Source organism: Cuculus canorus, chromosome 29, assembly GCF_017976375.1.
Source record: "Cuculus canorus isolate bCucCan1 chromosome 29, bCucCan1.pri, whole genome shotgun sequence".
Classification (NCBI taxonomy): domain Eukaryota; kingdom Metazoa; phylum Chordata; class Aves; order Cuculiformes; family Cuculidae; genus Cuculus; species Cuculus canorus.
The window spans coordinates 575,494-596,210 of NC_071429.1; the positions used below are offsets into that span (position 1 = coordinate 575,494).

General features: G+C 56.9%; 2 protein-coding genes across 15 annotated transcripts in view; both read right to left on the reverse strand.

Moving 5' to 3' along the window:
- Nucleotides 1–1,241: 1,241 nt before the first annotated feature.
- PIP4K2C (phosphatidylinositol-5-phosphate 4-kinase type 2 gamma) lies at nt 1,242–15,104 on the reverse strand. Of its 2 annotated transcripts, none has more exons than XM_054051697.1 (10): nt 14,933–15,104; nt 10,916–11,013; nt 9,434–9,530; nt 7,082–7,222; nt 6,830–6,976; nt 4,872–4,910; nt 3,906–3,995; nt 3,547–3,796; nt 3,342–3,445; nt 1,242–1,372 (listed from the first exon to the last, which is right to left on the reverse strand). In XM_054051697.1, exons 1-10 carry the CDS (start codon nt 15,080–15,082, stop codon nt 1,292–1,294), a joined length of 1,197 nt encoding a protein of 398 aa, XP_053907672.1. In that variant the 5' UTR covers nt 15,083–15,104; the 3' UTR covers nt 1,242–1,291. The 2 variants fall into 2 exon arrangements, with proteins under 2 accessions (XP_053907672.1, XP_053907671.1); XM_054051696.1 differs by having other exon boundaries at nt 3,906–4,019.
- A 1,816-nt stretch (nt 15,105–16,920) lies between these two features.
- Nucleotides 16,921–20,717, reverse strand: part of KIF5A (kinesin family member 5A) — a 41,312-nt gene continuing 37,515 nt past the window's right edge. For all 13 annotated transcript variants that reach the window (XM_054051702.1, XM_054051711.1, XM_054051699.1 and 10 more), the window contains 5 exons: nt 20,030–20,138; nt 18,818–18,885; nt 18,662–18,689; nt 18,430–18,524; nt 16,921–17,033 (listed from right to left, as the gene is read on the reverse strand). In XM_054051702.1, the coding sequence (XP_053907677.1) occupies nt 18,446–18,524; nt 18,662–18,689; nt 18,818–18,885; nt 20,030–20,138 (284 nt within the window). In that variant the 3' untranslated portion in view covers nt 16,921–17,033; nt 18,430–18,445. The remainder of the gene's footprint in view (nt 17,034–18,429; nt 18,525–18,661; nt 18,690–18,817; nt 18,886–20,029; nt 20,139–20,717) is intronic.

The window sequence follows — 20,717 nt, forward strand, 5'->3', positions numbered from 1 at the left end:
TCCGGGGAGGGGCGGGGCTACGAAGGGCGTGGTCACGTGAGGGGGCGGGGTTAGAAGAACGGAGCCCATGGGGCTATGAAGAACGGGGTCACGTGAGGGGGCGGAGCCAGAAGAGCAGAGGCCATTGGGAGGGGGTGGAGCGATGACTGATGGAGTCACGTGAGGGCGGGGCCAGAAGAGCAGAGGCCATTGGGAGGGGGTGGAGCTATGAATGACAGGATCACGTGAGTGGGCGGGTCCGGGACTTCAAAGGAGTGGAGTCAAAGGAAGGGGCGTGGTTACGAGACTGGGCGGGGCTACGGGAGAGGGCGGTGTGGGCGGGGCAATGAGGTCAACCGGAAGAGGTTCTGTGAGAGGGCGGGGCCAGCGGAAGGGGGCGTGTCCACGAAGGACAGGGTCACGTGAGGGGGCGGGGTCAGAAGAGCCGATCCAGCCGAGCGGGCGGGGCTAAAACGCGGCGGAGCCACGAGGGGGGCGGGGCTATGGAGGGGCGGGGCTTCAAGAGGCTCAGCTGGAGGGGGCGGTGCTACAAGGAGTCACGTGAGGGGTGAGGCAGAGAGGAAGGGCTACAGAACCGCGATCAAAGGGAAGGGGCGTGGCCAAGAAAGGGGGCGTGGCCAAATGTGGGCGGGGGCGGTTTGGGGCGGGGCTCGTACTGGGGGGATGGGGGGGGGTCCCCAGTAATAGTGGGTACCCAGTGATGGGGGGGCTCCCAGTAATGGGGGGGTCCCCAATAATAGGGGGTCCCAGTCATAGGAGGCAGTCCCCGGTAAGGGGGGGTCCCCAGTAAGAAGGGGGGGGCCATAGCGATGGGGGGGGGTCCCAGTAAGGGGGGGGTTCCCCATTAATGGGGGGCAGAGCCGGGTGCAGTTCAATAATTTATTTATTGGGGGGGGGTCACCCCCAGAGCCCCCTGGAATGATGGGGGGGGCTTCCCCCCCCCTCCCTGCAGGTCCCCCCCTCCCCCATGGGAACTGGGGGGGCTGCACTGATGGGGGGGGGTTGGTGGCCCCCCAACAAGGGTCCCATTGATGGGGGAGGGGGGGGTCCCCTATCTGTACACCCCCCCCCCAAAAAGAATAGGGGGTTCAGAGGGCCCCCAGTGATTTGGGGGGGGGTCGGTCTGGACCCCCCCATATTCCCCCCTTGAATAAAGTTAAGGCACTTGAACAGCAAAACCCCCGTTTTGGGGGGGCAGCAAATCCTGGGGGGGGATTGGGGGGGTGAGGGTGTTTTTTGGGGGGGGGGGTCCCCCCCAACTTTGGTCCGGGGGGGCCCCTACGCCCCCCCCTCAGGCAAAGATGTTGGTGATGAAGTCGAGGAAGCGCTTTGCGTATTGTTCGGGATGAACTGTAGAGATCTCCGCTCCGGCCTGGGGGGGGGGACAGCTTAGGGACCCCCCAAAAACCACTACAGCCCCCCCACAACCCCCCACAACCCCCCCCCAACCCCTACAGCCCCCCCCAACCCCCCCGAACCCCCAAACACCTACAGCCCTCCTACAACCCCCCCGAACCCCTACAGCCCTCCGCAACCCCCCTGAACCCCCAAACTCCTACAGCCCCCCCACAACCCCCCCAACCCCTACAGACCCCACCAACCCCCCCCAACCCCCCCAAAACCCTACAGCCCCCCTACAGCCCTCCCGAACCCCCAAACCCCTACAGCCCCCCCCAATCCCCCCTGAACCCCTACAGCCCTCCCGAACCCACAAAGCCCTCCTACACCCCCCCACAACTCCCCCAAACTCCTACAGCCCCCCCACAACCCCCCAGAACCCCCAAACACCTACAGCCCCCTCACAACCCCCCTGAACCCCCAAACCCCTACAGCCCCCCCACAACCCCCCCAAACCCTACAGCCCCCCGCAACCCCCCTGAACCCCCAAACTCCTACAGCCCCCCCGCAACCCCCCCAAACCCCTACAGCCCCCCCACAACCCCCCTGAACCCCGAAACTCCTTCAGCCCCCCCCACAACCCCCCCTGAACCCCCAAACCCCTACAGCCCCCCCGAAACACCAAACCCCTACAGCCCCCCACAACCCCCCAAACCCCTACAGCCCCCCTGAACCCCCAAACTCCTACAGCCCCCCCACAACCCCCCCCGGAACCCCTACAGCCCCCCCACAACCACCCCTGAACCCCCAAACCCCTACAGCTCCCCACAACTCCCCCAAACTCCCACAGCCCCCCCACAACGCCCCCTGAACCCCTACAGCTCCCCACAACCCCCCCTGAACCCCCAAACCCCTACAGCCCCCCACAACTCCCTCAAACTCCTACAGCCCCCCCATAACAACCCTGAACCCCCAAACCCCTACAGCCCCACCACAACCCCCCTGAACCCCTACAGCTCCCCACAACCCCCCCTGAACCCCCAAACTCCTACAGCCCCCCCCACAACGCCCCCTGAGCCCCCAAACCCCTACAGCCCCCCCTTAACCCCCAATTAAGAGCATATCCCATCCTCCTAATTAAGAGGTGCCCCACCCACCCCCCTAATTAATGAGGAGCCCCTCCCCTCCCATCTTGACCCCTCCCCTAATTAATGGGGTCCCCATCACCCTTCTGATTAAAAAGGGGAGTCCCTGTACCCCCATTTAACCCCCTATTAATTTAAAGGGGTCCCTGTTTTTCCCCCCTAATTAAGAGGATATCCCACCCTCCTAATTAAGAGGTGCCCCACCCGCCCCCCCTAATTAATGAGGAGCCCCTCCCCTCCCATTTAGACCCCTCCCCCTTAATTAACGGGGTCCCCATCACCCCCCAATTACAAAGGGGAGTCCCTATACCCCCATTTAACCCCCTATTAATTTAAAGGGGTCCCTGTTTTTCCCCCCTAATTAAGAGGATATCCCACTCTCCTAATTAAGAAGTGCCCCACCCACCCCCCTAATTAACGAGGAGCCCCTCTCCTCCCATTTTGACCCCCCCTAATTAACGGGGTCCCCATCACCCCCAATAACAAAGGGGATTCCCTGTACCCCCATTTAACCCCCTATTAATTTAAAGGGGTCCCTGTTTTTTCCCCCCTAATTAAGGGGATATCCCACCCTCCTAATTAAGAGGTGCCCCACCCGCCCCCCCTAATTAATGAGCCCCTCCCCCCCATTTTGACCCCCCCCCAATTAACAGGGTCCCCATCACCCCCCAATAACAAAGGGGATTCCCTGTACCCCCATTTAACCCCCTATTAATTTAAAGGGGTCCCTGTTTTTCCCCCCTAATTAAGATGATATCCCACTCTCCTAATTAAGAAGTGCCCCACCCACCCCCTAATTAATGAGGAGCCCCTCCCCCCCATTTTGACCCCTCCCCCTTTAAGCCCCGCCCCCCTCACCCCATGTTTGACCGTCTTGGCCGCGTGCGCCGCCTTCTTCCGAGCGTCGTATTGCGTGAGGACATCAATGAGCCCCATAAAATACACCTCTTTCCGGGGGGCACCTTTGGAAAAATCGGAGTATGTATCAATTTTGGGGTCCCCCCCCCCCAAAAAAACCCCCAAAATACCAAATCCCCCCCAAAAATCCCTCTTTTCCGCTCACTTTCGGCGCATCGCAAAGCGTAGACGTCAACGCAAGGGTCGAAATCGCCGCGTCCGAGGAGGCGATGGGAATTAAAGGAAGAACCGATTCCTTCCGGGGGGGTCCCAAAAGTACCCCCCAAGACTGAAAACCCCCCTTCTTCCCCCCCCCCTATTTCCTCTTCCTCTATTTCCTCTTCCTCTTCCGCTCGATCCACTTCGTGGATCCCCAGAAGAAGACTATAATCCATCATCTTCAACTGCACCAAGAACTGAAACGGAAAAGTTGGGGGGTCATAAGATTTTGGGGGGGCTTAAAAAAAAGGGGGGCTTAAAAAAGTGGGGGGGGAAGTTATTTTTGGGGTGTTCCCCCCCCCAAACCTCAACGTCGCGTTTGAGTTTCTCCATGAAGTCCCTTTGGTCTTCGGGATCGACGTAAACCTTCTCCGCTCTGGTGAGGAAATCCACGTCCTTCAAAGTGGGGAGATCTTTGCCCTTGATTTTTTTTTTGGGGGGGGGACCCCAAAAATATATTAGGGTGGAAAATGGGGGGGGTTAAAATATAAGGGGGGGGTATGAAAATGTGGCTTTGGGGGGGACTGAACACCAAAAACGCAATAGGATTGGGGGGGTAAAGGGAAAAAGGGTCAAATTAGGGGGTACGGGGGGACCCCAAAAGTGGTTTGGGGGGGAAAGGGCGTGGGGGGGACCCCAAAATAAATCAGGGTGAAAAGGGGGGGGATAAAGTATGGGGGGGGCATAAAAATGTGGCTTTGGGGGGGACTGAACACCAAAAACGCAATAGGATTGGGGAGGTAAAGGGAAAAGGGGTCAAATTAGGGGGTACGGGGGGACCCCAAAAGATTTAGGGGGGCAGAAAGGGAATGGGGGGACCCCAAAATATATTAGGGTGAAAAATGGGGGGGGTAAAATATAAGGGGGGGCATAAAAATGTGGCTTTGGGGGAGTTGAACCCCAAAAACGCAATAGGATTGGGGAGGTAAAGGGAAAAAGGGTCAAATTAGGGGGTACGGGGGGGACCCCAAAAGTGTTTTTGGGGGGGAAAGAGTGTGGGGGGACCCCAAAATATATTAGGGTGAAAAATGGGGGGGTAAAATATAGGGGGGGTATAAAAATGTGGCTTTGGGGGGGACTGAACGCCAAAAATGCAATAGGATTGGGGAGGTAAAGGGAAAAGGGGTCAAATTAGGGGGTACGGGGGGGACCCCAAAAGTGTTTTGGGGGGGGAAAGAGCGTGGGGGGGCTTGTTGGGGGTAATTAATGAGGGGTCATTAAGGGGGGGGCAGTTAATGAGCTCTCATTAAGGCCCCCCCCCTTCCTCGTTACCTTCTCTTTGTCACTCGCCTCTCGCGACACCAAAGAGCCCTAAAAGGGGGGGGGGGCAAAAAGAGGGGGTGTGATGGATATTGGGGTACCCCCTGGTTTGGGGGGGGGTCCCAGGGGTTTGGGGGGGGTCTGTGGTATTATTTTTGGGGGGAAAGGAATTATTTGGGGGGGGGGTTAAAGTTTGGGGGGGTCCCTTGAGGAAGAGGGGGGGGGGCAGGGTTTGGGGGGGGGGGTCAGATTTGGGGGGGCTCGTAGGATTTTGGGGGAGTTTTCAAGCTTGGGGGGGGGCTTGGAGTTGGGGGGGTGTCAGAATTTGGGGGGGGTGTCAGAATTTGGGGGGGGGGTCTCCAGTTACCCTGAGGGTGTATTTGAGTTGGGGAGGGAGAGCCCAGGTTTTGGGGGGGCTCTCAGGGTTTGGGGGGCTCTAAGCATTTGGGGGGGCTCTAAGGGTATTGGGGGGGCTCCCAGGATTTTGGGGGGGGCACCTTGAGGCTGTATTTGAGGTGCACAGGGTGAGTTGGGGAGGGAGATCCCAGGTTTTGGGGGGAGTCTCAAGTTTTGGGGGGGCTCTAAGGGTTTGGGGGGCTCTCCCAGGTTTTGGGGGGGCTCCCAGGGTTTCGGAGGGGGCTCCCAGGGTTTTGGGGGGGGCACCTTGAGGCTGTATTTGAGGTACACGGGGAGAGTTGGGGAGGGAGATCCCAGGTTTTGGGGGGGAGTCTCAGGTTTTGGGGGGGCTCTAAGAATTTTGGGGGGCTCTCAGGGTTTTGGGGGGGGCACCTTGAGGCTGTATTTGAGGTGCACAGGGTGAGTTTGGGAGGGAGATCCCAGATTTTGGGGGGAGTCTCAAGTTTTGGGGAGGCTCTAAGGGTTTGGGGGGGTCTCCCAGGTTTTGGGGGGGCTCCCAGAGTTTTGGGGGGGCTCCCAGTTTTTTTTTGGGGGGGCTCCCTGGTTACCCTGAGGTTGTATTTGAGGTGCACGGGCAGAGTTGGGGAGGAAGATCCCAGGTTTTGGGGGGGAGTCTCAGGTTTTGGGGGAGCTCTAAGAATTTTGGGGGGCTCTAAGGGTTTCGGGGGGGCTCTAAGGGTTTTGGGGGGGCTCCCAGGGTTTTGGGGGGGGGGCACCTTGAGGCTGTATTTGAAGTGCATGGGGAGAATTGGGGAGGGAGATCCCAAGTTTTGGGGGGGCTCTCAGCGTTTGGGGGAGCTCTAAGGGTTTTGGGGGTCTCCCAGGTTTTGGGGGGGCTCCCAGAGTTTTCGGGGGGGCTCCCAGTTTTTTTTTGGGGGGGCTCCCTGGTTACCCTGAGGCTGTATTTGAGGTGCACGGGTAGAGTTGGGGAGGGAGATCCCAGGTTTTGGGGGGGGGTCTCAGGGTTTGGGGGGGCTCCCAGGATTTTGGGGGTGCTCTCAGGATTTTGGGGGGGTTTCCCAGAATTGGGGGGGCTCCCAGAATTTTGGGGGGGGCACCTTGAGGCTGTATTTGAAGTGCATGGGGAGAGTTGGGGAGGGAGATCCCAGGTTTTTGGGGGGGTTCTCAGTGTTTGGGGGAGCTCTAAGGGTTTTGGGGGTCTCCCAGGTTTTGGGGGGGCTCCCAGAGTTTGGGGGGGCTCCCAGAGTTTTTTTTGGGGGGGCTCCCTGGTTACCCTGAGGCTGTATTTGAGGTGCACGGGCAGAGTTGGGGAGGAAGATCCCATGTTTCAGGGGGGGTCTCAGGATTTGGAGGGGCTCTAAGCATTTGGGGGTGCTCTCAGGTTTTTGGGGGTGCTCTCAGGTTTTTGGGGGTGCTCCCAGAATTCAGTGGGGGGCTCCCCGTTTCCCTTAAGACCCTCTTTGAGCAGCACAGGAAGACTTCGAGGATGGAGATCGGAGGTTTCAGGGAGGATCTGAGCTTTCAAGAAGTGATTCCTGGATTTGGGGGTCCCCTAATTTATTTTTTCGGGGGGGGGGTCCCCCCAAGTTTACCTTGAGGTCGTACTTGCGATGGACGGGCAGGCGGTGGCTGAAGAGGTTCCTCATGACGAGCAGGTAGGTGTCCTCGCTCTCCACGCTGAGGCGGTACATGCCGAGGAATCGCGGCAGCAACGTACTGCCGTGACATTGCACCACGTACTGTACCCCCAAAATAACCCCAAAAAGAAAGGGGGGGTTCTTCTGAGAACCCTCCCCCTCCTCCTCGAAGCTCCCCGGGAATCTCTTTCCCAGTTCTCCCAGTACCTGGTGATAATGGGAAAGCAAACCGTGAACGTCGGCCACGTCCTCGCTCGAAAGCTCCTTCACCACCAGCGTTCGGTCGGAGGAGAGGAGGAAGCGCCGCCCGTTGGGTTCCCACTGGGGGGGACTCCGCGTTAAAGACACCTATTTTGGGGTTAAAAAACACGGAAATGGGAAGGTGAGGGCGTTGGAAAAAGAATATAGGAATCCTACGGGAAATGAGGGATGAGCTCAAAATCACGAGTGCGACGGAAAAGTAAGAGATGGTGTGAAAAAAGGCGAGAAGGGACTCAAAAAAACGCAAGGATCCAATGAAAAGGTAAAAAAAAAAGTTAAAAAGTCAAGAATGGCACCAAAAAAGTCAAGAATGGCCCCAAAGAAATGCAAGAACCCAACGGAAAAGTAAGAAACGCCGTTAAAAAGTCAAGAACGGCCCCAAAAAAGTCAAGAACGGCCCCAAAAAAGTCAAGAACGGCCCCAAAAAACGCAATAACCCAACGGAAAAGTAAGAAACTCAATTCAAAAGTCAAGAACGGCCCCAAAAACTCAAGAACGGCCTCAAAAAAACACAAGAACCCAATGAAAAAAGTAAGAAACACCATTAAAAAGTCAAGAACGGCTCCAAAAAAATGCAATAACCCAACGGAAAAGTAAGAAACGCCGTTAAAAAGTCAAGAATGGCCCCAAAAAAGTCAAGAATGGCCCCAAAAAAGTCAAGAATGGCCCCAAAAAAGTCAAGAATGGCCCCAAAAAAGTCAAGAATGGCCCCAAAAAATGCAATAACACAATGGAAAAGTAAGAAACTCTGTTAAAAAGTCAAGAACGGCCCCAAAAAAGTCAAGAACGGCCCCCGAAAAGTCAAGAACGGCACCAAAAAAACGCAATAACCCAATGGAAAAATAAGAAACGCCGTTAAAAAGTCAAAAACGGTCCCAAAAAAGTCAAGAATGCCCCAAAAAAGTCAAGAACGGCCCAAAAAAACGCAATAACCCAACGGAAAAGTCAAGAATGGCCTCAAAAAAGTCAAGAACAACCCCAAAAAACCACAAGAACCCAACGGAAAAGTAAGAAACGCCGTTAAAAAGTCAAGAATGGCCTCAAAAAATACACAAGAACACAACGGAAATGTAAGAAAAACCGTTAAAAAGTCAAGAATGGCCCACAAAAAATGGAAAAACCCAACAGAAAAGTAAGAAAACCCATTAAAAACTCAAGAACTGCCCCAAAAAACGCAAGAACTCAATGAAAAAGTAAGAAACTCCATTCAAAAGTCAAGAACGGACCCCAAAAACTCAAGAACGGCCCCAAAAAACCACAAGAACACAACAGAAAAGTAAGAAACTCAATTCAAAAGTCAAGAATGGACCCAAAAAGTCAAGAACGGCCCCAAAAAAACCGCAATAACCCAATGGAAAAGTAAGAAACGCATTAAAAAGTCAAGAACGGCCCCAAAAAAGTCAAGAAGGGCCCCCAAAAAAGTCAAGAAGGGCCCCCAAAAAAGTCAAGAATGGCCCCAAAAAAAGTCAAGAATGGCTCCAAAAAATCGCAATAACCCAACGGAAAAGTACGAAATGCCATTAAAAAGTCAAAAATGGCCCCAAAAGAAGTCAAGAACGGCCCTCAAAAAACCACAACAACCCAATGGAAAAGTAAGAAACGCCGTTAAAAAGTCAAGAACGGCCCCAAAAAAGTCAAGAATGACCCCAAAAAAGTCAAGAAGGGCCCCAAAAAAGTCGAGAACGGCCCCAAAATAGTCAAGAACGGCCCCAAAATAGTCAAGAACTGCCCCAAAAAAGTCAAGAACGGCCCCAAAAAAGTCAAGAACGGCTCCAAAAAAGTCAAGAACGGCCCCAAAAAAGTCAAGAACGGCCCCAAAAAAGTCAAGAACGGCCCCAAAAAAGTTAAGAACGGCCCCAAAAAAGTCAAGAAGGGCCCCAAAAAAGTCAAGAATGGCCCCAAAATAGTCAAGAACTGCCCCAAAAAAGTCAAGAACGGCCCCAAAATAGTCAAGAACGGCCCCAAAAAAGTCAAGAACGGCCCCAAAAAAGTCAAGAACGGCTCCAAAAAAGTCAAGAACGGCCCCAAAAAAGTCAAGAACGGCCCCAAAAAAGTTAAGAACGGCCCCAAAAAAGTCAAGAAGGGCCCCAAAAAAGTCAAGAACGGCCCCAAAAAAGTCAAGAATGGCCCCAAAAAAGTCAAGAAGGGCCCCAAAAAAGTCAAGAAGGGCCCCAAAAAACCCAGAAGAACCCAACGGCAAAGTCGGAAATGGCTCCAAGGAAGAGGAAAACGAATCCCACAAAGGAAGAGAGAGCCTAAAAGGAGGGAAATCCCCCCGGAAAGGAGGTGTCCACCCACCTGGTAGTCCTGGTCGTCGACGCCAAAGCGCTCGCGGAGGTTGCGGAAGACTTGAGGACAGTATTCCTTGAACTTGAAGTGGTTGGGAAGGTTCTCCCTAAGGTTTGGAGAAGGAGGACGTGGTGGTGGAGACATGGGATGGGTTGGAAAGGACCTCAAAGGCATCGAGATCCAACCTGAGGGACACCTCAGGGCCTTCGAGGCCCATCCAATGTGGTCTTGGACACCTCCGCGGGGGGGTTCTGGGCTGTGAGCGCACGTTGGAGGCTCATGGAGATGGTTGGTGGAGATAGCAAAGAGTTCTGGTCATGGGATGGAGACCTGAGGGCCACCACTGGTTATGGGTGTCCATCTGGACTTTGAGATGTTGAGCGCTGCTCTTTGGGTGCGATCAACCGACGGGTTCTTGACCCACCGATCATCAAACCCATGGGATGAAGATCATCACCACCATTTCTTGACCCACCAACCATCCAACCCATGGGATGAAGACCATCACCATCAGTTCCTGATCCATCCAACCATCAAACCCATGGGATGAAGACCATCACCACCAGTTCCTGACCCTCCGATCATCAAACCCATGGGATGAAGATCATCACCATCAGTTTCTGATCCATCTGATCATCCAACCCATGGGATGAAGACCATCACCACTGGTTCCTGATCCATCCAACCATCCATCCCATGGGATGAAGATCATCACCATCAGTTCCTGATCCATCCAACTCATGGGATGAAGATCATCACCACTGGTTCTTGACCCACAGATCATCCAACCCATGGGATGAAACCATCACCACCAGTTTCTGATCCATCCAACTCATGGGATGAAGATCATCACCACCAGTTCTTGATCCATCCAACCATCAAACCCATGGGATGAAACCATCACCACCACTTCCTGATCCATCCACCCCATGGGATGAAGATCATCACCACCAGTTCCTCATCCATCCAACTCATGGGATGAAGATCATCACCAACCAGTTCTTGATCCATCCAACCATCCAACTCATGGGATGAAACCATCACCACCACTTCCTGATCCATCCAACCCATGGGATGAAACCATCACCACCAGTTCTTGACCCACCGATCATCAAACCCATTGGATGAAGATCATCACCACCAGTTCCTGATCCATCAAACCCATGGGATGAAGATCATCACCACCCGTTCCTGATCCATCAAACCCATGGGATGAAGATCATCACCACCAGTTCCTGATCCATCAAACCCATGGGATGAAGATCATCACCACCCGTTCCTGATCCATCAAACCCATGGGATGAAGATCATCACCACCCGTTCCTGATCCATCCACCCCATGGGATGAAGACCACCACCACCAGTTCCTGACCCCCCAACCCCATCTCTGGGACAGAAGGCCGATGTGTTGACCACACCAACGGCTCTCCAGAGGTCCCAAGAGGTCCCCCCCAAACCGTGTCCTTGGGACCCCCCGAGCTGCGTCCCTACCGGTTGAAGAGGTGGTTGTTGACTTTGATCTTGGAGTTGGCTTTGAAGTCATCGGGAAGGAGCATAACGGGCAGCGGGACCTGGCTGAGCTCGTTAATCTGGGGGGGACGGGGGGGGACCCCCAGAATGAGGAACCCCCCCAAAAACCATCAACAACCCCAAAAAAAAATCAACCCCCCCAAAAAAAACCAAGAACACCCCCAAAGTGAGGGACCCCCCCAAAAAACCATCAACCCCCCCAAAAAACCATCAACCCCCCCAAAAAAAACCAAGAACACCCCCAAAGTGAGGGACCCCCCCAAAAAACCATCAACCCCCCCAAAAACCATCAACCCCCCCCAAAAAAACAAGACCCCCCCAAAAAATGAGGAAACTCCCCCCAAAAAAACAAGAACCCCCCCAAAATGAGGAAACCCCCCCAAAAAATGAGGAACACCCCCAAAATGAGGAAACCCCCCCAAAAAACCAAGAAACCCCCAAAATGAGGAACCCCCCCAAAAACCAAGAACCACCCCAAAACCAAGAACCCCTCAAAACCAAGAACCCCCCCAAAAACCAGGAATCCCCCCAAAAGCAAAGAAACCCACTCCCCAAAAACAAGAAATCCCCTCAAACCAAGAACCCCCCAAAACCAAGAACCCCCCCAAAAACCAAGAACCCCCAAACCAAGACACCCCCAAAACCAAGAACCCCCCAAAACCAAGAACCCCCAAACCAAGACACCCCCAAAACAATGAACCCCCAAAACCAAGAACCCCCCAAAACAAGAACCCCCAAAACAATGAACCCCCCAAACCCAAGAGCCCCCCAAAAACAAGAGCCCCCCAAAAACAATGAACCCCCCCAAACCCAAGAGCTCCCAAAAACCAAGAGCCCCCCAAAACAATGAACCCTCTAAAAACAATGAACCCCCCAAAACCCAAGAACCCCCCAAAACCCAAGAACCCCCCAAACCAAGACACCCCCCAAACCAAGACACCCCCCAAAACAATGAACCCCCCAAACCAAGACAACCCCCCAAACCAAGAGCCCCCCAAAACCAAGAGCCCCCCCAAAAACAAGACCCCCCAAAACAATGAATCCCCAAAACCAAGAACCTCCCCAAAACCAAGACCCCCCCAAAACAATGAACCCCCAAAACCAAGAACCCCCCCAAACCAAGACACCCCCCAAAACAATGAACCCTCAAAACCAAGAACCCCCCAAAACCAAGACCCCCAAAACAATGAACCCCCAAACCAAGAGCCCCCCCAAACCAAGACACCCCCCCAAAACAATGAACCCCCCAACCCAAGACCCTCATTAACCCCCCCGTTAATTAAAGGGGGTCCCTACAAGCCCCTCCCCAATTAAAGGAGTCCCTGCCCCCCCCCAATTAAAGGGGTACCTAATTAAGGGCAGAAATCCCTGCCAGCCCCCCCCTAATTAAAAGGGGTCCCTATCAGTCCCCCCCTAATTAAAGGGGGTCATTACCAGCCCCCCCCGCCCAATTAAAGGGGTTCTAATTAAGAAAGGGGTCTCTATCAGCCCCGTAATTAAAGGCGGTTCCAATTAAGAGAAGGGGTCCCTGCCAGCTCCTCTAATTAAAGGGGGGGTCCAATTAAAGGGGGGTCCCCAATTAAAGGGGGGTCCCCAATTAAAAGGGGGGGTTCCCAATTAAAAGGGGGGTCTCCAATTAGGGGGGTCCCCAATTAAAGGGGTCTCCAATTAAAGGGGGGGGATTCCCCAATTAAAGGGAGTCTCCAATTAAAGGGGGGTCCCTAATTAAAAGAGGGGTCTCCAATTAAAAGTGGGGTCTCCAATTAAAGAGGGGTCTCCAATTAAAGGGGGTCTCCAATTAAAGGGGGGGAGTCCCCAATTAAAGAGGGCGTTCCTCAATTAAAGGGAGTCTCCAATTAAAGGGGGGTTCCGCAATTAAAGGGGGGTCTCCAATTAGGGGAGGGTCCCAATTATAAGTGGGGTCCCCAATTAAAGGGGGAGTCCCCAATTAAAGGGGAGTCTCCAATTAAAGGGGGTTTCCCCAATTAAAGGGGGGGATTCCCCAATTAAAGGGAGTCTCCAATTAAAGGGGGTCCCCAATTAAAGGGGGTCTCCAATTAAAGGGGGTCTCCAATTAAAGGGGGGTCCACAATTAAAAGGAGGGGTTCCCCAATTAAAGGGGAGTCTTCAATTAAAGGGGGGGGTCTCAATTGGGGCGGGTTCTAATTAAGGGGGACAGGTCCTAATTAAAGGGGGGGGGGTCTCCACTTAGGGGGGGGTTCCCAATTATAAGGGGAGTCCCCAATTAAAGGGGAGTCTCCAATTAGGGGGGGTCTCCAATTAAAGGGGTCTCCAATTAAAGGGGAGATTCCCCAATTAAAGGGGGCGTTCCCCAATTATAAGTGGGGTCCCCAATTAAAGGAGAGCTCCCCAATTAAAGGGGGGTCTCCAATTAGGGGGGGTTCCCAATTATAATTGGAGTCCCCAATTAAAGGGGAGTCTCCAATGAAAGGGGGTTCCCCAATTAAAGGGGAGTCTTCAATTAAAGGGGGGTCTCCAATTAAAGGGGAGGTCTCCAATTAGGGGGTGTTCCCCAATTAAAGGGGGGGTTCCTAATTAGGGCGGGGTCCCAGTGAGGGGGAGGGGTCCTAATTAAAGGGGAGGGTCCCAATTAGGGGGGGATCCCAATTAAAGGGGAGGTCCTAATTAAAGGGAGGGGTCCCAATTAAGGGGGGTTCCCCAATTGAGGAGGGTCTCCAATTAAGGGGAGTCCCAATTAAAGGGGGTGCCCAATTAAGGGGAGTCCCAATTAAAGGGGGTCCCCAATTAAAGGGGGGGTCCCCAATTAAAAGGGCGGTCCTAATTAGGGTGGGTCCCAATTAAAGGGGGTCCCCAATTAAAGGGGTGGTCCTAATTAAAGCGATGGTCCTAATTAAAGGGGGGTCCCAATTAGGGCAGGTCCCCAATTAAGGGGGTTCCCCAATTGAGGAGGGTTCCCAATTAAGGGAAGTCCCAATTAGGGCCAATCCTAATTAGGGCGGGTCCCCAATTAAGGGGGGATCCCCAATTAAAGGGGGGTCCTACCTAATTAAGGTGGGTCCCAATTAGGGCGGGTCCCCAATTAAAGGGGGGGTCCTAATTAGGGTGGGTCCCAATTAGCGCGGGGCCCAAATTAAGGGGGGGTCCCCAATTAAAGGGGAGTCCCAATCAGGGTAGTCCTAATTAGTGCAGGTCCCCAATTAAAGGGGAGCCCCAATTAAAGGAGTATTCCCAATTAAGGGAGTGTTCCCAATTCAGGGGGGCCCTAATTGAGGGGAGTCCCCAATTAAGGGGAGTCCCAATTAAGAGGTGTCTCCAATTAAGGGAGGTCCCTAATTAATAGGGGGGTCCCCAATTAGGGCGGGTCCCTAATTAAAGGAGGGGTCCTAATTAATGGGGTTCCCAATTAAGGGGGGTCCTAATTAAAGGGGGGTCCTAATTAGGCCGGGTCCCCATTTAAGGGGGGGTCCTAATTAGGGGGTCCCCAATTAAGGGGGTTCCTAATTAAAGGGGGTCCTAATTAACGAGGTTCCCAATTAAGGGGGGGTCCTAATTAGGGGGGTCCCCAATTAGGGGGGTCCTAATTAAAGGGGGGTCCTAATTAGGGCGGGTCCCCAATTAAGGGAGGTCCTAATTAAAGGAGGGGTCCTAATTAATGGGGGTCCCAATTAAGGGGCGTCCTAATTAAAGGGGGGGTCCTAATTAGGGCAGGTCCCCAATTAAGGGGGTTCCTAATTAAAGGGGGTCCTAATTAGGGCGGGTCCCCAATTAAGGGGGGTCCTAATTAAAGGGGGGTCCTAATTAGGGGGGTCCCAATTAAGGGGGGTCCTAATTAAAAGGGGGTTCAATTCAGAGGGGCCCTAATTAATAGGAGTCCCAATTAGGGCGGGTCCCTAATTAAGGGGATCCCCAATTAAGGGGGTCCTAATCGAGGGGGGCCCCAATCGAGGAGGGTCGCGCTGCCGGGGGGGCCGCAGTGCGGGAGGGCCCCGCCCGCACCTGGTGTGTGACGCCCCAGCCGAGCACTGCGAGCAGCGGATCTGCCGCTCGGGGCACCTTCAGCCGCTGCGGTACGAACCGCTTCTGCTTCTGCTTCGTCTTCGTCTGCGCCCGCGGCACCGCGGGACCCGCGCCCGCCGCCGCCGCCATGGCCGCCGCCACTTCCGCCCGGCCTCCCTTGCCCGCTTCCGCCCGGCCTCACTTGCCCGCTTCCGCCCAGCCCTGCCGCGGCGCCGGAAGCGGCCCACCGGAAGTGGGTGGGGAGAGCACGGGGCGGATGCCCTGAGGCTGCGGAGCGCCCTATAGGAGACGAGTGGGGCCCTATAGGAGACGTGCGGGGTCCTATAGGAGATGTGTGGGGCCCTATAGGAGACGTGCGGGGTCCGATAGGGGCATGTGCGGCCCTATAGGGTGCGTGTGGGGCCTATAGGAAACGTGTGGGGCCTGTAGGGGTCGTGTACGTCCCTGTAGGAGACGTGTGGGGCCCTGTAGGAGACGTGTGGGGGCCTATAGGAGATATGTGGGCCCTATAGGACGCGTGTGGGGCCCTATAGGGGGTGTGTAGGGCCCTATAGGAGAGATGTGGGGCCCTATAGGAGGTGTATGAGGCCTATAGGGGGCGTGTGGGGCCTATAAGACATGTGTGGGCCCTGTAGGGGGCATATAGGGCCCTGTAGGAGGCGTGTGGGGCCCTATAGGAAACCTGTGGGTCCTATAGGGGACATGTGGGGGGCCTATAGGAGATGTGTGGGGCCCTGTAGGGGGTGTGTAGGGCCTATAGGGGTGTGTGGGGCCTATAGGAGATGTGTAGGACCTTATAGGAAACATGTGGGGCCTATGGGGGCGTGTGGGGCCCTATAGGACATGTGTGGGGCCTATAGGGGGCGTATAGGACCCTATAGGAGACATGTGGGGCCCTATAGGAGGTGTGTGGGGCCTATAGGACATGCGTGGGGCCTATAGGGGGCATATAGGGCCCTATAGGAGATGTGTGGGGCCCTATAGGAGATGTGTGGGCCCTATAGGAGATGTGTGGGGCCCTATAGGGAGCGTATAGGACCCTATAGGAGACATGTGGGGCCCTTATAGGGGGCGTGTGGGGCTCTATGGGACATGTGTGGGGCCTATAGGGGGCATATAGGGCCCTGTAGGAGACATGTGGGGCCCTATAGGAGACATGTGGGGCCTATAGGGGGCGTGTGGGGCTCTATAGGACATGTGTGGGGCCTATAGAGGGCATATAGGGCCCTATAGGAGACGTGTGGGCCCTATAGGGGGGGTGTGGGGCTCTATAGGGGCCATGTGGGGCCTATAGGGTCCCTCCCAGGTGCCTCCGCCCCCCTCAAAGTTCCCCCTTTGTCCCCCAAACTCCTCTCAGCGTCTTTTGGCCTTTATTGCAGCACTGGGGGGGGGGGCGGACGGGGTGGGACCCCCACTTATGGGGCTGCCCCACACTTGGGGGGTGGGGGGTGTACAGCTGTGGGGCCAAGCGAGGGGGATGCGGGGGGGGGGGAGTCACGGGAGGGGGGTGTGACCCCCACTTATGGGTCTGCCCCACACTTTAGGGGGTGAAATTGAGGATGTGACCCCCACTTATGGGGCTGCCCCACACTTTAGGGGGTGACCCCTACTTATGGGGCTGCCCCACACGTTGAGGGGTTGTGACCTCCACTTATGGGGCTGCCCCACACTTGGGGGGGGTGAAATTGGGGGGTGACCCCCAGTTATGGGTCTGCCCCACACTTTAGGGGGTGAAATTGGGGGTGTGACACCCACTTATGGGTCTGCCCCACACTTGGGGGGGTGAAATAGGAGGGGTGACCCCCACTTATGGGGCTGCCCCACACTTGGGGGGCTGGGGAGGTAGGGGGGAGACAGACATTCCTCCAGGTCTCAGCTTTAAGGCATTTCAAAGCAGTCCCCCCTGACCCCCCCCCCCCGCACCCCAAAAAGACCATTGCGGGGGGGGGCTGGGGGGGTTGTGGGGTTACTTGGGGGGCAGACGGACACCCCCCCCCTCGCTGTGGGGCAGGAGGAGGCGAGCACGGGGGGGGGGGGACACACACCAGGACATGCGAGCGGAGACGGGTCCGGGGGGGACCTGGGGGGGGAAAAAAAGGGGGGTTAAGGGGGTCTTGGGGGCCCCCCGAGGGATTTGGGGGGTCTGGGGGGGGATCTTGGGGGTCACCAAAGACATTGGGGGGGCCTGGGTGGGTCTTAGGGGTCAATGAAGAGATTTGGGGGGGTCTTGGGGGTCACCGAAGGGATTTGTGGGGTCTGGGGGGGGGACTCTTGGGGGTCACCGAAGGGATTTGTGGGGTCTGGGGGGGGGCTCTTGGGGGTCACCGAAGGGATTTGGGGGGGTCTTGGGGGCCCCCCGAAGAATTTGAGGGGGTTTGGGGGGGTCTTGGGGGCCCCCGAGGGATTTGTGGGGGTCTGGGGGGGGTCTTGGGGGTCAATGAAGAGATTTGGGGGGGTCTTGGGAGTCACCGAAGGGATTTGTGGGGTCTGGGGGGGGGGGCTCCTGGGGGTCACCGAAGGGATTTGGGGGGGTCTTGGGGGCCCCCCGAAGAATTTGGGGGGGGTTTGGGGGGGGGTCTTGGGGGCCCCCGAGGGATTTGGGGGGGTCTGGGGGGGGGTCTTGGGGGTCAATGAAGAGATTTGGGGGGGGGTCTTGTGGGGCAAAGAAGGGATCTGGGGGGGTCTTGGGGGTCACTCGAGGGATTTGGGGGGTCTGAGGGGGGTCTTGGGGTTCACCAAAGGGATTTGGGGGGGTCTTGGGGGTCACTCGAGGGATTGGGGGGGGGTCTTGGGGGCGCTGAAGGGATTTGGGGGGTTCTGGGGAGGCACTGATGAGATTCGGGGGGGTTTTGAGGGGGGTCTTGGGGGTCACTTAAGGGATCTGGGGGGGTTTTGGGGGGTCACTCGAGGGATTTGGGGGGGTCTGGGGGGGTCTTTTCTTTTGGGGGGGTCCCCAATACCTTCTTTTTTTTGGGAGGGGATCCCAAATACCTTTTTTTTCGAGGGGGATCCCCAATACCTTCTTTTTTTGGGAGGGGATCCCCAATACCTTTTTTTGGGGAGGGGATCCCCAATACTTTCTTTTTGGGGTGGGGATCCCCAATACCTTTTCTTTTGGGGGGGTCCCCAATACCTTCTTTTTTTGGGGTGGGGATCCCCAATACCTTCTTTTTGGGAGGGGATCCCCAATACCTTCTTTTGGGAGGGGATCCCCAATACCTTTTTTTGGTGTGAGGGTCCCCAATACCTTTCTTTTGGGGGGGTCCCCAATACCTTCTTTTTTTGGGGTGGGGATCCCCAATACCTTCTTTTGGGGTGGGGATCCCCAATACCTTCTTTTTTTGGGGAGGGGATCCCCAATACCTTTTTTTTGGGAGGGGATCCCCAATACCTTTTTTTGGGGTGGGGATCCCCAATACCTTCTTTTTTTGGCGTGGGGATCCCCAATACCTTTCTTTTGGGGGGGTCCCCAATACCTTTTTTTGGGGGGCATTAACTGGCCGCCGTCTCCTGGCGCAGAGGGAAGAGCTGAGAGGGGTCTTCGGCTTCGCAGGCGCAGGATAAGTCACTCCTGGGGGGGGGGACACCCCAAGGGGGGGGGGGTGTCAACATGGGGGACCCCCCCAAACCCCCCCAAACCCCTTCAGACCCCCCCAGACCCCTAAAAGCCCCCCCAGACCCCCCAAAATTCCTTCCCCCCCCCAATACCTGTTATCGTTGATGTCTGTTATGTTCCCTGCAAGAAAGAACAGTGGTTCTGGGGGGGGGTGGTTTTGGGGTGTCGTCCCCCCCCCCATTTCACCCCAATTTCAGGTCGTGTGTGTCCCCCCCCCTCAACGCCCCCCCCCCCCCCCCATTTCTTACCGTTATCAACGTTGAGTTGCTGATAAGGGTCCGGGGGGGGGGTGGTCAGCGTGGGGGGGGTGGCAAAACTGGGGGGGCAAAGAAATTGGGGGGGGCGGGGGGGGAAAGGATGGGGGGGGGCACAGAGACACTTTGAACCATCGCCCCCCCCTTCGGGGTATTGCTGCCCCCCCTTTTTGCCCTAGTGCCCCCCCCCAATCTGCTGACCCCCACCACCCCAAACCCCCCCCAGAGCCCCCCCCATGGCCCCCCCACCCCCTGTCCCCCCCAATTCCCCCCAGTGTCCCCCCAGCACCCCCTATTCCCCCCGGTACCCCCCAGTGCACCCCCCTCCATAGCCCCCCCAGCCCCCCCAAACTCCCCCCCCAGTGCCCCCAATTCCCCCCAGTGCCCCCCCAACCCCTCCACCCCCCCCAGCACCCCCTTTCCCCCTATTCCCCCCGGTACCCCCCAGTGCCCCCCCCCATAGCCTCCCCCAGCCCCCCCAAACCCCCCCAGTGCCCCCCCAGCACCCCGAATGCTCCCCAGCACCCCCCAACCTGCCCCCCAGTGCCCCCAATTCCCCCCAGTGCCCCCCCCAGCTCCCCCTGTTCCCCCTATTCCCCCCGGTACCCCCCAGTGCCCCCCCCTCCATAGCCCCCCCAGGCCCCCCCAAACCCCCAGTGCCCCCCCCAGCTCCCCCTGTTCCCCCTATTCCCCCCCAAACCCCCAGTGCCCCCCCCAGCACCCCCAATGCCCCCCCAGCACCCCCCAACCTGCCCCCCAATGCCCCCCAGTGCCCCCAATTCCCCCCAGTACCCCCACCCTGCCCCCCCAACCCCCCCAGTGCCCCCCTCCCTACATAGCCCCCCATCCCCTGTCCCCCCCAAACCCCCCCAGTGCCCCCCAGCACCCCCATTCCCCCCAGTACCCCCCCCACAGCCCCCCAAACCCTCCCAGTACCCCCCTCCCTCCATAGCCCCCCATCTCCATCCCACCCAACCCCCCAGTGTCCCCCTCCCTCCATAGCCCCCCATCCCCTGTCCCCCCAAACCCCCACAATGGCCCCCCAGCACCCCCAATTCCCCCCAGTACCCCCCACCCCAGCCCCCCAAACCCCCCATAGCCCCCCCATTCCCATCCCCCCCAAACTCCCCCAGCCTCCCCAATTCCCCCCAGTACCCCTCCACCCCATCTCCCCGCCCCCCCCCCATAGCCCCCCCCCTCACTCACAGCGCTTGGGGGGGGGCGCCCCCCCCGGGGAAGGCCCCGAAGAGCCCATTGCTGTAGCTCAGGGGGGGGGGCGAGGCCGCCGGGAGCTGCCCGGGTCGCACCGGTTTGGCTGGGGGGGGGGGCAAAGGGGGGGGGGAGAGGGCTGAGGGGAGGGCAGGGACCCCCAAACCCTGCCCGACCCCCCCCAGGACCCCTCCAGACAGAAGATGTTTAGACCTGACCCCCCCCATGATGCTGACCCCCCCCCAATGATGCTGAACCCCCCCATGATGCTGACCCCCCCCATGATGCTGACCCCCTCATGATGCTGACCCCCCAAATGATGCTGACCCCCCCCAAATGATGCTGACCCCCCCCATGATGCTGACCCCCCCAAATGATGCTGACCCCCCCATGATGCTGATCCCCCCCAATGATGCTGACCCCCCCCATGATGCTGATCCCCCCAAATGATGCTGACCCCCCCCCAAATGATGCTGACCCCCCCCATGATGCTGACCCCCCCAATGATGCTGACCCCCCCATGATGTTGACCCCCCCAAATGATGCTGACCCCCCCCATGATGCTGATCCCCCCCATGATGCTGATCCCCCCATGATGCTGACCCCCCCCATGATGCTGATCCCCCCATGATGCTGACCCCCCCAAATGATGCTGATCCCCCCCATGATGCTGATCCCCCCATGA

What these genes read in the sequence shown, in the direction of transcription:
- PIP4K2C (XM_054051696.1), bottom strand. Translation starts at nt 15,082, where the DNA reads ATGGCGGCGGCGGCGGGCGCGGGTCCCGCGGTGCCGCGGGCGCAGACG. An exon ending in ATCGCAAGTACGACCTCAAG is followed by an intron (nt 4,911 to 6,829) that starts GTAAACTTGGGG and finishes CCCCCCTTTTAG; the next exon opens with GGCTCTTTGGTGTCGCGAGA. An exon ending in CGCTTTGCGATGCGCCGAAA is followed by an intron (nt 3,446 to 3,546) that starts GTGAGCGGAAAA and finishes ATTTTTCCAAAG; the next exon opens with GTGCCCCCCGGAAAGAGGTG.